Here is a 14519-nt window from a genome sequence, read left to right on the forward strand (position 1 = left end):
GTGACGCTATCGCCACCTTGTGTTCCCCAGTCCCCATTACACCCCCATTCCTGTAAAAGATCACACTTGGGATTCAGCAATACAGAATATAGCTTTATTTATAGAATCTTACAAATAAAACATTTACAGTCCACATAAGTTATTTTCTTTTCTAGTTTATCCTCATAACACCTGAGTTATTAAAAAAAAATACTGTGATGGAACTTCAGAACTGTAAAAGGAAAGATGAACAACAAAAGCTTAACCTCTCTCTTTTGCAAAACTCAGACAGCTTTTTGTTTTTAAGCAGATTTCCAGAACACTACCATCTCTTTGGAAGAGGACTAACTACAGACAGGTCTTAGGATACCCAACAGAGATGCCTTCTCTTTTAAACCCAGGGTGAAGAACCAATGAGGGAAAGCCCCACGCTGACACTAGACACAAGAGATACTAACCGCGTCTGGGGGCAAAGACAGAAGGCAAGCTGCCTGCTCCCAGGTCATGGCTCCTGCACGGGACATATGCTTTCCTTGCTAACATTAGGAGCTTGTCACCTGGGGAAAGACGTGGGAGACACTAATGCCAGGGGTGAACAAGATCTCAAAACTTGCTACTCCTCAGACTTCTAATATGTACAAATGCTTAAAACAGCAAATCCAAGAGCTAAAAGTCAAAAGGGAATCGCCACATGTTCAACTCATGAGGTGAATCTGCCACCAGTGGGAAGAGACACTCAGTTGACTACTCGCGGGGCTCCACCCCAACCAAGTTCCAGCCAGCATTGGCCTCTGGACCAATTACAGTTTAAAGAGAATTTCCCTTTGAGGCAGCTGTCTATGAAAGGAAAGTTCTTAAGTTAATATAGATGTGCATGAAAAGGGAAAGCACCCTAGTACTTCATACTTTATTTTTTTTTTAAGTTGGTAACAATTACATTTTCAAGCTCTTCTCCTAAAACTAGGACCCACTAACTCTAACTTAGGGTCCCACTCCAAGAAGAACAGTATTTGTAGGAATGACAGGTCTACAGGGAATGCTAAAATTATAAATTTCATATATCCGTGTGAATTAGGGAAAGAAAAATCTTGGTGAAGGCTTCAAGGTTTGAGTGTTATTTGCTACTAGCTCCTGAAAGCAATGTCAGACACCGAGAAAAATAAAACAGAAAAGACAGAGAACCGTTTTAAAACAGTAACAACAATAATAAAAATAATGATAATATAAAAAGTTAGATTCCAACATTCAAGGAATTGGTTCTTTGGTAAAACTGGACTATAATCCTATCAGGAGTCAGTCCTGATATTTACTCTAAAATCTTGAGAACTCAAGTTTTCCTTCTTCTTCAGCCCATTCTCAAATCTATCCAAGTCAACAGGCAAGAGAAGGAGAAAAATGTATAAAGCATTGCCAGCAGTTTTCCCGCTCATACTCTTTTCAAGACTATTCCTGGTTTGAGGGCCATTTCCCAAGAAGAAAAAAAAACAAAAACAAAATAGACACGGCTTTTAACTACTGTACAGTGGAAAGTCTTCCTGTGTAAGAACAGAAAAACTCACAGGTGTTGGCCATGACCAGCACTCGTCAGTCATGCACACAAATCAGTTAGTGAACACAGCCCCTGGGCTGTAACTGTGGGCACCACTAAGAAAGGCTTCTGGAGAGACTGGCTCCCCAAAGTGGCTAAAGAATCTCACATTATCAATATGATAATAATAAATCAATTCACCTAGTGAACCTGGAGATGAGCTCCCCTTGAAGCCAGAGTTCTGAGGATAGGGCTCCACAGTGCCTGGGGCTGGCCTACAGTCTCACAGACAAGTCTATCAATCCATCTTCTGAAGAGGGTTAGAGCGATTAAGGTTCAATGCAGTATAGGATTCGCCCTTTCTCGCTTGGGGTGAGGGAGGAAGGGGGACCTAAAATCCACTCACAGTGCCTCATCTGGAAGCCCCTGTTCAGCAAGCATTTACAGGGCCCCGTCTTCCATTACTTGTACTTTTATTTATGCAATCAACAAAAGGTGCAGCTGGGCCTGCACCAAGTCCATTTCTGATCAGCTTTGTCTAAGAAGCGCATGAGCTGCACCCAATTCTGGAAGGAAACGTGCCACTTTGCAGCAGAAGTACTGACCAGGGGAGGGAAATTTGTGCAGTCTCCCCTCTGATACAAGATTGTAAATGTGCTTCTAGGGAGGCAGATAAAATAACTCTCAGAAGATGGGAGAGGGGGAGGAAGGGGAGGTGGAAATCAGAGCAAACCAACTGATTTCTTGCACGTCTCCATTCTCCGCCTTCCATTCTGTCAGTGTTAATGTGAAAGAAGGGAAGGAGGTCCAGGCAACTGACCCCTGTACAGCATTCCACCAGCGGGGGGCGCTGGCTCAGCCCTGCGGCCACAACACCATTGGCCGGGATGTGGGGGGGGTGGAGGGACAGGGACACAGCCATCACTTCCATCCCCGCCCCCCAACCCCGGGATGATCGTTGCCTCCTCTCTTGCCCTACACGACGTGTTCCAACTTTCAGTTCTCTCTGAAAAACCAGGCAACTGGACAGACTTTGAAAAAACAGGGATTCTTGCTTCCTGTACCTTTTCTCTGGAAAAATAGGTGAATTTATTTCAAAATGGGTCATCTTGAGGTCCAGGACACACAGTTAGATTCAGGGTCCCTGCAACCAGAGACTCACCTCCTGCTACTGCTACCCAAGTCACGAGCACTGGCAGTGTTTCTGCATCGTAGGGCAAGGACGCAAAATCTCTCGCTGCTGGTTTGAGGAGAAAGAGGCCAGGGTAGCCAGAGAAAAAAGTGAGGCTTGCCTGCTAAGGAAGCTGCATTCCGGTTCCAGGGTCACTCTGAGAAAGAAGGGGGAGGGAGGGAGAGGCACTACCTAGAGCCTGGTTGCCAGGGCGGCTTATTCCTAGGACAGAGCATGTGTAAAAACAGCTGACATGTGAATGCAGGAGTACAGTCCGTGTCACAGTCTGGTGCGTCGTGGGCACCGCGGCCGAGGGCCAGGGACCGGGCGGCCGAGGGCCAGCTTCCAATCCCGTCGGCTCCTGGCAGGGCCCTACCCGATCTGGATCTGTCCCGAATACATAGTGAGGACCAGCATGATGGTGAAGCCAGTCAAGAGGCCCAGGTTCTGGATGACGAAGGGGATCAAGACGCTGCCGTTCCTTTCATCCTCTTGGCAGACCTCATTCATCTCAGGGAACTGAGAAGAGGAGAAAAACAAGAGAGCTGCAGTTCCTTTCTCAACCTGGGCAGCCCAGGATAGTTCCGTGAGAGAGACGGAGCACACTGAATCATCATTATAATACCTATTCCTAAGTGTATTTATATTAGAACATGAGCACAATAATTACCATATAATACAGGATTACAACGTAATGGCATAGATCGTTATAACTGTTCTAGAGACAGAATATGTAACTGAGACATATGGATATTAGATAGAACGCATTCAGAGACAAATCAGCAGCAATAGCCTTTCCAGCTGTGGTCCAAGGTGGCTACCGCGACTTTTCAACTACTGAGGTAAAACCAAGTATTTACCCGCGCATGGAGCCCTGGATAGATGTAGATGCTGGCTAAAAATAACTGCTCTGATAAAAATCAACTGTTTTTTGTGCACTTGAGAAACACTTCAGAAGATGTTTTTGTTACCAAAATGCCACTGCCCCCTCTTTGAGAAATTGAGCAACTGTGTAAGGAACCAGAGCCTGGAGCTATGACATCGCTGTGACTCAAGGCCCCCAGTGGCGGGCCAGCAAGGCGGGTGACCATGAGCAGAGCTCCGAATTCGAGCAATGCAAGCAGAAGACCATCCTCACCATGGGAGGGCTCCCCACAAGAAGAGAGAATCTAAAATGTTTTCCAGGGGTGAGGAGGGGCCATGGTGGTCACCACTCTCATCATTGCAACAAAAGTATCGTTTTCAAAGGATACGGGAAATCATTCGTGCAAACATGCCAGAGAACACGTCATGCCAACAAACAAGAAATCACCCGCCGTTCTATAAAAGATGTAACCAATCAGGTATTTCATTAGCCAACTCAAAGCTACTTAGAAGGGTTACACCAAACGTTGGCGGGTATGAAACCATGTGTGCTGCCTGACGCTGCCGAGAACAGCAACACTCGTTACAAGCTCAAACCACAAGGCATCCTTTCTGAGCCAGCAATTCTAGTTCTAGATAAGGTCTATCCTCTCACCAAAAAATACTGCCATTGAAAAGGATGCTTCTAAAGGATATGCAACGTGAAAAATGTCTAGGGTATGTTAAGTATAAGAGCAAATGCGAACATAAAATTGTATATTCAGTGTTCATTTCCTTTCCCTCCTCCCTTCTCTTCATTTATCTATATGCATCTATTCTGTGGAGATGAGGTTAATAACACATGCTGCTAAGTTTTTTGTCCTTTAAAATCCAATGTTCTCTTAAAAAGCACTGAACCGGGGGCGCCTGGGTGGCTCAGATGGTTAAATGTCTGCCTTCGGCTCAGGGCATGATCCTGGGGTCCTGGGATCGAGCCCTGCATCAGGCCCCTTCTCCCTCTCCCTCTGCCCCTCCCCCTACTCATGCTCTCTCTCTTGCTCTGTCTCAAATGAAAAAGGAGAAATCTTTTAAAAAAAAGCACTGAACTACACACCTTAAATAGGTGAACTGTGTGGTATGTGAATGATTCCTCAATAAAGCTGTTATTAAGAACAAACTAACTCATGTCCTCTCAGCTGCCTCCCGTCCAATGAATAACCCAGTCCCATTTTGCCTACATGGCATGAACTATGGAAGACTTACCATATCAGCCAGAGCGATATACAAGAACATTCCTCCAGCCAGTGCAAAGATCCAGTTGGCAGAGAAGTGGCTGCCAGCCAGGATGCCAAAGGCCAGACCCACGTAACAGCAGCAGGCAGAAAGGAAGTTGAAGAAGAGAGCCTGTTGGATACTCATGCCAGCATTGAGCAGGATGACAAAGTCTCCTAAGGCAGGACAACAAGAGGGAAGGGCGTGGAAGAGTTAACGCTAGGTCACGGGCAGAGAACATGATGAGGACAGACTGCTTCCACTAGGCCTAACGTCTGGGGGAACAATCAAGACAGACTTCCTCTTCACATCTAGGAGCTTGGCTCCATTTACAAAACGAGCCATGTATTTCCAGCCTAGAGGCTGAAAATAACGCACAAGATTTTCAACGTAGATAAGCCACTAGCAATAGCCTCATTGCTCTTTTGATGGATGATGAAACAGAAGGAGCTTCTTTCCTCACAACTACACTGAATGGTATTTTCAGGAAACAGAAATGAGACTGAGAGAAGTTAAATAGTTTGTCCAAAGTCACAAGCCAGTAAATTGGCAAAGCCAGGACCTGACCTTGAGTCTCTGAGCCTCCGAAGTCTGGGCCTTTCACACTCTTACTCCTCTGATAAAACTAAGGACCTTCTATCTCCTGGCTCATCTGCTTCTTCCACCCACCTGACCTCTAACAGACATCTCAACCTTTGGAAGATTAATAGGATGTAAGACATAACCTGAAAAAGAGAGAGAGATAACCTATACTGAACACTTAGAATACTCTATGGCACATAGCAAGTCCTTTTCACTGTTTTTGCCCCTTTAATCCTCATGAAAAATCTATGAAGCATTATTATTAACCCCATTTTAGAGGTGAGGAAACTGAGCCACAGGATATGGGGCTACAGGGAAACCAACACCCCTATAAAAATCTCCATCATTTCTGGGGCGCCTGGGTGGCTCAGCTGGTTAAGCGTCCAACTCTTTCTTTAAAAAAAAAAAAATTTATTTATTTATTTGACACACAGAGAGAGCGACAGAGAGAGAGAGGGAGAGAGCACAAGCAGGGGGAGCGGCAGGCAGAGGGAGAAGCAGGCTTCCTGCATGAGCAGGGAGCCCGATGTGGGGCTCCATCCTAGGACCCTGGGATCACGTTCTGAGCTGAAGGCAGCGGTTTAACCAACTGAGCCACCCAGGCGCCCCATAAGCGTCCAACTCTTGATTTCAGCTCAGCTCATGATCTTGGCGTCCTGGGATAGAGCCCCCCTGCTGGGCTCTGCGCTCAGCAGGGAGTCTGCTTAAGATTCCCTTTCTCCTTCGACCTCTGCCCTCTGGCCCCCACCCCCCGGCTTGCACCCTCTATCTAAAATAAATAAATAAAACCTTTAAAATCTCCATCATTTTCAATGATCAATTTCAATTATTAATTCAACTGTTAAGAATTAGTGGTTAGATTTCACAGAGCACACAGAATGTGTTAATTATACTAAGCATGCTGAAGTTTGGCAGGGGAGGGGTACTGTGCCAACAACCAAGGCCACGCAGGCGGGCCGGGCCGGTGCAGAGCCGGCACACTCACCTAGCTCGTGTGGGAACTCCTCACAGAGGATGGCCACTGAGGTACTGATGCCTTGGAAAACAGACACGGTGAAGGAGGCACCGATAGCCAGGCCATCAATGAAATTGTGGAGGCCGTCGCTCAGGGTGATCATCCAGGCCAGAGTGCCAATATCAGAGTAGCGGACACCTTTCAACCAGTAACAGGCACTCTGGGAAGCCTGCAGGTCCTACAAGAGAGCCCATCCCCATGGCCCCCGGGTCAAAGGATAGACCGTCAAGGTAAGCCTGAGCCATCAAGGCCATTACTAAAGGCTCCCACCCAAGAGCAGAGAGCCCACTCACCTGGACGGAGAGCGAGCCCACGATGACCTTCTCGTCCATCACGGGGGCCTTCCCATCCAGCTCACTGCTGCAGTGCTGAGGAATCATGTGGTCCAGATCCCCATTCTGCAGCTTCTCGGTCACCCCCTCCTCCTGGTCCTTCTTGGAAGGAAGTGTCTCAGAGGCATAATGGCTATGTCCATGATGATGCTAGAGGGACCACCGGGAGGGATTAACACGACACTCACCCAAACCACAAAACCTCCTAAGCACTCACTCGGGGTAGGTACTCCCAGCCCTGGGAAGACCTCTTCATTCCCACCATCAGAGAAAACACAAGCAGGCAATACACACAGAAACCTAGGGACAATTGTTATAGAAACTGAACCAAGGTGAACGGAAGGGTTTGGTGCGGGACAGAAATCAAAGCAGTGACCTCAGGGCCAACACTCGTTCCAGCGAGGCAGCCCTCCCGGCTAGGAAGGTTTAGAGATCCCCCTTGGCAAGAGCTACCTTGATTGCATTCGGCAACTATTTAGAGGTTAACCGCAGGCACCAAAGACACCTTTTTGGAGCTATACTGCAATAAGCGTCCGGTTTCTCTGTGGTGGTACTTCCTACCCAATGACTCTATGTATCAAGCCCCTCCCTCACCGCTTAAAGGTACCAAAGATTATAAAGAAATGATCTCGAACAAAACAAGGGGAGAAAGGCACACAGGCCGGATCCGGTTTCTGGTCTGTCCTCACCCCTTGCTAACATCCGCGGGAGGTGAGATACTCCTGAAACCTGTCCACAGCACGGTGGGGGGGGTGGGAGGATAGCAGGTAAGTTCACTGCCTCGGGTGCTCAGGTAACCCCACTACCGAGACACACAAACATTTCTAGGATGGATGCTTTCCCTAGAAGCACCGCCTTTCCCAACAATTAGGCCTCACCTCATTTTTCTGCTTAAGAAGCATCTTCAAGATCTTCTCTGTGAAAAAGAAAAGATAAAAGCCCCCAAACACCACTGCAGACTTGGAGACATAATAATCTTCCAGAGGGTTGAAGCCAAAAGCCTGTGGACCCAGGAAAACAAAGTGAGTTTAAGGAAAAAAAAAAAAAAATCTTCATGGGTCCCCTCTCGTCTCTTAACCACTTCCTTGATTCTAGGAAAGGAAAGAGATGTACTCACTGGGATAGCTCTGCCACCTACCACTTCCTTCCCTTTCCAGCCGAACCAATCCCCTGACTTGCCTTCATGCCACATCACCAGGCCTGTCCGCTTCTCTCTAGCTTATTTTCTGATGCAAAAGATGGATCCTCTTTAGAATTTTACTCTCAGGAAGAACAGCCCTGGATATGGTTTTCTACTTTTAATAAAGACTCTGTCTTCATTTTTCCTGGTGCTTTGCTACAAGGGCAGAATCTGCCCGCAAATTCCATACTTAAGAAGACGCTTGTGTTTATTTTCATCGTTATCTAATGTCCCTGGCTGATCTGCCTATAAAACCAAAGAGAGATGGTATAATTACACTTTCTAAAATGGGAAATCCATTCCCCAGTTAAATAGTAAGAATTGCGGCATCTTCCTGACCACAGACCTCCCAGTGACCACAAAGCCAAGAAAGCAGACTGTGTTACTGCACATGTCAATTTGGGGGTGGGGGCTTGTTTTGGGCTATTTCTGGAAAGTTCACTGATCATGGGGGGAAAAACAAAATCTATTGGGAAGAAGAAGACTGGAGTAGGAATCAGGAGAATTCCACACTCCGTGATGCTCCTGACTTGTGAGGAGGCCTTGGGAAACTGGCCGGTGACCTGCTCCCTCCATCTTCGGATAGGAAACAACCCTCTTGAATAAACCAGCCTTCTCATGAAAAAGTCAAAGGTGAAAGTGATTCTAAGTACCAGGAACTCTGGGCCGCTTAAAAGGTGAGTGTTTTTCCTTTCTGTTTTAAAGGGGCAAACTGCATCTCTACTTGCTTGTATTGTTTCCTCAGAGGAAACACAGAGACCTCTTCCTCAGAGACGTAAAGGTCAAGTTCTAGAGTAGAAGTGACACATACAGGCCGACTTTCCAGGAGAGACAAATCATCTTAAGAAGAGTGGAGTGAAAATCGTCAACTGACAGTTCTCCACAAAAAGCCACGAAGGATGGCAGAGTACAAAAGCATGGCTTTAGGAGTTATGAAACCCGGCCTCTAGGATATGTGCTCTTGTTCTGTATCTGTTAAATGGGCAAAGCATTAGTTGTTCTCTAGGCATCAGTTGATCTAAGAATCAACTAAGAAGACACAAAAGCACATCTTAGAAAACACAAGGTGCTCTGAGAAGAAGCATGTAGCATCATCTTTGTGCTTCCCCTCTTGGCTATGTGCCCGGGCCTGTCAGACCACCTATAAGGAGATTCCTCCTGCTTACTGTCGTTAGTGGGACTACTGCAGAGATGAAGCTTCTCCAAGGCTGCCTGCCAGACCTGACAAACACTGAGCTGCTCCTGTTCTGTGGAGATTTTCTCGTTGACCTAGGCAATGGGGCAAAGGTGCCGTCCATGTATGAGAAACCAAGCTGTTTTATTTAGACCACCTTTGCCCCAAGACAACCTACTGCAGAGAACAGATCTTTTTATTGAGACCTGTGGATTCTGCTGGTTTTTCTGTGTGTGCCACAAGCTCCCAGTCAGGAGCCATAAAGTGATCTCACTACACTACATCTTAGCACCCAGCAGTTAGAGCACGTACTGGGCCCCCAGTGCTTTACAAGCATTAACTCACGTAGCCCTCACAACACCGTCATGAGGTCAGTCCGATCATCTCCCCCATTTTGCAAGAGGAAACAGAAGCACGGAGAGGTCTGGTGATTTGCCCAAGGTCACCGAACTTGTCGAAGGTGGAGCTGGGATTCCAACCCAGCTCCCAAAACCTATGCTATGCAGCCTCTCCGCACTCGTGACTCCATCTCGGTTTCATTTCCTAAAAGGAAAGGACCTTCTCCTTCCTATTCCTTGTGTCGAAGTGGAGGGTCCTCCCGCTGTCCCCACAGTCCCCCCGCCAGAGACTGGCATGCTCCTGTGCGGGAAAGTCCTGGCTTGCCATACCTCGGGGATGAGCTGGAAGAGGGCGTTGGAGTAGAGGGTTCCAATCGCCAGAGCTATGAAGTAGAGCAGCAGCCTCTTGTAAAAAGTCTTCTTCATGAAGGGCACCACGCTGGCCCCCATGAGGGAGCACAGGGAGATGACAGTCACACAGAGGAGACCGTATCCCCACACTGCCGTTGGGGGAGAGCCAGCCCCACCCAAGACAGGGACAAGGGCCAATGGCCCATTTCACAGCAACCACCATTTAGGGGAAACATGGGGTGGAAAGGATGGGGAGGCAATGCAGGAGGTTTGGGTGGATATTAACAAGGAAACAAAAAAGTAAAATCAGAGAGACAAGTAGGGAGGGAGAGAGAAACAGAAAATTTGTTAGTGATTCAAGTCTGATGAAATTTCCTTCAATCAGTTCAGAAGAAATGAGGAGGAATTCAAGGTGGCCTTGGAACCCCCTGGTGGCCCGAGGGACACCTGGAGGCGCACCTGGCAGCTGGTGTGGCTACAGGGCAGGACACCGCCTCATCACACCACAGAGGTGTGCTTATAGGCCCTGGTCACAGGCGGCCCATGGCAGACTTTGGACTCGAGGGCTCTCTCTTTAATAGGAAACAAGACCAAGGGGACAAAGAGAGCTCATTGTGCTGCCGTGTTTGCTTTTCACACCCGGACCACGCCATATAGGCACATTCACCACCTGCGCTCGGCAGGCGCGGCGCAAAATACAACAAAGTCAGATGTGCAGGGCAGTGGGATGGAGAACAGGCAAAACTGAGGCCCATAACATTCCGTTTCTTAACTTCTCAGGGGTTTTTTTGTTTTGTTTTGATTTGTTTTCCTCCCAAGTTTGTTTCCATTTGCTCTGAGAGCGCTCCAGCATAGAGGACAGAGTTCCAAGGTCACCTTGTCACAAAAAATATTTCCTGTTATTTCCCAGTGTCCCACACTCCACGTAGGATGAAATGGAGCTAGGACCCTGTGAGCCACAGGGGCGGAGCATGTACAATTATTATATTTCCATCCAACAGGCAATATGGCATTTTATTTCAAATCTTTAAAGAATTAATAAATTCAATTTCTGGAGCTGAAAAAAAAAGACCAAGATGAGGCCTCCTGTGAGAAGTGCTTATTAGAGTAATGTGGGATTTTTAGATAACACTGAGGTGGTTCCTCTTAAACCAGATTTCTTCTCTCATATGGAAGGAACAGGCAAGGCCTGGGCATCCCATCAACATTGCTTCTGGGTAAGTCTTTTGATTGGGAAAGGCTGGGGAGTCACTGACACAGACTCTTTTTATGAAAGGCAGCGCCCCTGTTCCCAAAGGAGGTCCACACAGTCACCGCTACTGCATGGGCACAGCCCTACCTCAGCTGACAAAGTGGGCAGACCATCAACTTGGGTCTTATTTTTTTTAGCTCCTCAGTGGTCATAATTAAAAAGCAAAATTAACAAATATTTCAAAACAGTCAAGTAAGGGCACCAGGAAGTCAGTCCTATCCCAGGAAAGAGTCAAGATGCAAGGTATGAAGGACTGAGTGCCTTTTCCTTTGTCTTGGAATTTTCATCTCATTTGTTTTTGTTAAATGGTTTTTCTTCTGTTGGGCTCTCTATGTATGAATTATGGCCTACTTGGGGAAAAAAAAAAAGATCACTTGCTTTTGAGCCCAATTCTATCGATCAGCTGGTGGCCTCTTTTCCTTCCACCCTCTTCCGGGTGGGTGGTCTCGTGGTGGCCACACCTGAGTACTGCCAGGGCCTCTGCTTAGAACAGAGCGGGTACGGAGTACCAGGGCTTGGACAGCGACCACCAGCTGCAGCGTTCCCTCGGAGCCCTGCAAACCGGGCTTTGGAGAGGCAGGGCCTGGGGAAGGGAGGCTGACATATCTCTGACAGGGAGGGCAAATGGGGAGAGCCTTGCATCTGACATCACCTGAGGAGGCCACAGGCCAACCTGGGTGCCCCAGGAGCGAGAGAAGGCCCTCGAGATCCAGAGTCAGAAGTCGTATTTGTGTCTCTTGATATGAGGGAGAAGTGAATTTTCCAGGCGGCAACTGTCAGGTGCCTCGGGACACGGGGTAGGGGTGGCGCAGTGGCCAGCCCCCAGGGAAAGAGGGCGCACGAGTTCTGTTCTACTGCACCTCTGGGATGAGCTGGAAGAGCGCGTTAGAGAGCAGCGTTCCAATGGACAGGGCGATGAAGTATGTGAGCACACGGCTGAAAAAGGCTTTCTCCGTGCACGGCAGGACGAGGGCTCCCAGGAGAGAGGCCAGGTTAATCAGGGAAACACTGAGGAAGCCAAAGCCCCACACTGTGGAGGAACAAGAACAGACGAGGGCCTCCATTACTCAGGGTGGGGGTGTTCTTGCTGCCTGGGGTGGCCAGTTCGGAATTCAGCTACGATCGGGGGCAGACAGAACACCAACCCGTCAGTACACACTGGAGTCCATCTCCGGCTGGGGGCTGTGGGGAAGCCTACAAACACAGCCCAGTTGCTCTCAGGAGAAGCTTACCTTTTCAACGGAGAGGCAGGTGAAAACGACAGGCAAGTTTAAAAACCAGGAGTGAAATGATGACGGCAGGCAACAGTGAGCACAATGCAGGCAAGCACATGCTAGGTACCGAGGGGCGGGCAGGCCCGCGGGAGTCGCGGACACTCACAGCCCTGGGAGTCCACCCTGGCTGAGGCACAGGGCCTGGGCAAGGGCAGGCGAAGGGGACGGGGGCCAAGGGCAGCCACACTGAGACACCGAGGCATTAGTCCCTTGTAGTTTAATGAGAACAAAAATGAAAAAGTGGCTAAAAAAAAAAAGCATCCACAGGCTGGTTGGTCCAAAAGCCCACACTGAGTTCACCAGTCACTCCACCCGGTCCGACAATATGCCGGAGCGTTGTGTGAATGTGGAAGACACCAGGGTCACCATCCCTCTAATCCGCTCCCCCGGTGTTGATGAGCTGCTCGCTGGATAGATCTTCCCTGAGCAGCACCGGCCCCAGCCACCATGTCCCCGCTCACCTTCGATGGCGCTTGGCTTCCCCTCTTCTGTCTGCTCATCCTCCTCGTTCTCCTGGTTCTCAGAGGAGCAGGCTCGGGAATCCAGCTGCTGGAGGATGGCAGGGCAGAACTCCCGGAACTCAGTCCTTCCAATCCGTGACTCGTTGTTCAAATTGTGGGCAGCAAAGAGGTCTCCAGAACTGAAGCACTGAGACAAAGAGAAAGAGGCAGGAAGCCTCTCAGAACCCAAAATCACATGTCACCTCTTGCCGCAACTGACTAGCCTTCCATGAGGACAGAACAGAAATGGAACCTGTCCAAATCCGGGGGGAGGGTGTCCTATAGACTCATCTCTAGGGATGAGAGCAAGGTGGTCCCTCAACTTGAAAAACTCATGAATAATCTCAGAGATCAGTCACCCAGTGCAAGTCACACACCTCACACACACCCATTAGTACCTGGCTGCCCACAAGGTCTGGGAACAACTGAATCCCAGTCTTTGTGACCAGGGTGTGGTTTTTGGAAAACATGATTCTATTTGCATACCTGAAGATACAGCTTCATCCAGATACCAAATCTACCCGCACATCACAACAGCCTGAAGAGTTATTATATTAAAATGCATATTCCAGATACTTCTCCAGAGCTATTGAGCTCTGGCACCTAAAGAGGAACATCAGTCCCCATGACCGTATATGTAGTGTTGACCCCAGCCTGAAGAATGTGATTAGGGGAGGAAGGAAAATCTAAAGATTCAGTCTACCCACCGTGAAGCACGTAAGGACTGGTAGAGGACATGAATGTTCACTCCCCTTGGGAGGCGTTAGGTAAGTAGTTCTCACATACTGTTCTTATGAAACACTGCAGTTCTACTTCTAATTATACTTTATACACTTAGAATCAGTCTTTATTTGGGTTGGTTTAACATGGGTCAGTCTCTAACAGCCCTCCGGGTGTGCTGACAAGTGAGAGCTTCTGGGCCTACAAAGCAGAAAGCTGGACCCCGGTGACCCCCAGATACTGCTGCTGTGCCAGGAGGCCCCCTGGGGTCAGTCTGCATGGGCCTGTGAGGGCAGCCTGCTGCCTGACTCCAACATCACCACACACCTGCGCTTCTGCATCCAGGCTGCCTCGTCCCTTGGCCATGTGACCTCTCCAAAAAGTTTTCCTTCAAGATGAAGGCCCTGGACACCTAGCCCCCAAACCTTCCTTGACTACTCTAGCATACACCCTACCCCCTCTCTCGCCTCTGAATCCTATGAAGACTGTCCAACCCATAGCATTTAACACTTCATTTTTTAAAAAAGATTTACTTATTCATTTTAGAGAGAGAAAACGAGAGAGTGAGTGAGCAGGGGGGAGGGGAAGAGAGGGGGAGAATCTTGAGTAGACTCCCCGCTGAGCATGGAGCCCAAAGCCCAAAGCGGGCCTCAATCCCACGACCCCTCCTGTTACCCCAAGATCATGACCTAAGCAGAAATCAAGAGTTGGACGCTCAACCGATGGAACCACCCAGGCCCCCCTAACACTTGATTTTTTTATCAGATAACTCTGTCCTCCGGTGGGTAAGCTCTCCATCTTGACAGCAAACTCTTCAACATGACTCATTTTTCTCTATTTCTTGCAGCACCTCAGCACAGGGAACAAAGCAGATATATAAAGACACTGCTGACTGACTTACATTTGGCTGCCACAAATGGCCTCAGACTATGATTAGCCGAGATGACATGGAAGAACAAGGAGAACCAGAAGCCAAAGGACTTGGGTCTTAGTCTTGCACTGTCCAGG

The 14519-nt window shown here is 48.4% G+C and overlaps 1 protein-coding gene across 3 annotated transcripts in view; it reads right to left on the reverse strand.

Annotated features, from left to right (window-relative positions):
- Positions 1-72: 72 nt before the first annotated feature.
- Positions 73-14519, reverse strand: part of SLC39A14 (solute carrier family 39 member 14) — a 44588-nt gene continuing 30141 nt past the window's right edge. For 2 of the 3 annotated variants that reach the window (XM_025873861.2, XM_073892628.1), the window contains exons 3-9: positions 12753-12939; positions 9745-9914; positions 7601-7723; positions 6684-6872; positions 6361-6568; positions 4785-4969; positions 73-3197 (exon numbers count right to left, since the gene is read on the reverse strand). In XM_025873861.2, the coding sequence (XP_025729646.1) occupies positions 3051-3197; positions 4785-4969; positions 6361-6568; positions 6684-6872; positions 7601-7723; positions 9745-9914; positions 12753-12939 (1209 nt within the window). In that variant the 3' untranslated portion in view covers positions 73-3050. Of the gene's footprint in view, positions 3198-4784; positions 4970-6360; positions 6569-6683; positions 6873-7600; positions 7724-9744; positions 9915-11877; positions 12048-12752; positions 12940-14519 lie in introns of all 3 variants that reach the window. The other variant, XM_073892627.1, reaches the window with a different exon arrangement.

This window comes from Callorhinus ursinus, unplaced genomic scaffold, assembly GCF_003265705.2.
Source record: "Callorhinus ursinus isolate GAN/ISIS: 27379988/994484 unplaced genomic scaffold, GSC_fseal_2.0 scaffold4, whole genome shotgun sequence".
In the NCBI taxonomy this organism is placed as follows: domain Eukaryota; kingdom Metazoa; phylum Chordata; class Mammalia; order Carnivora; family Otariidae; genus Callorhinus; species Callorhinus ursinus.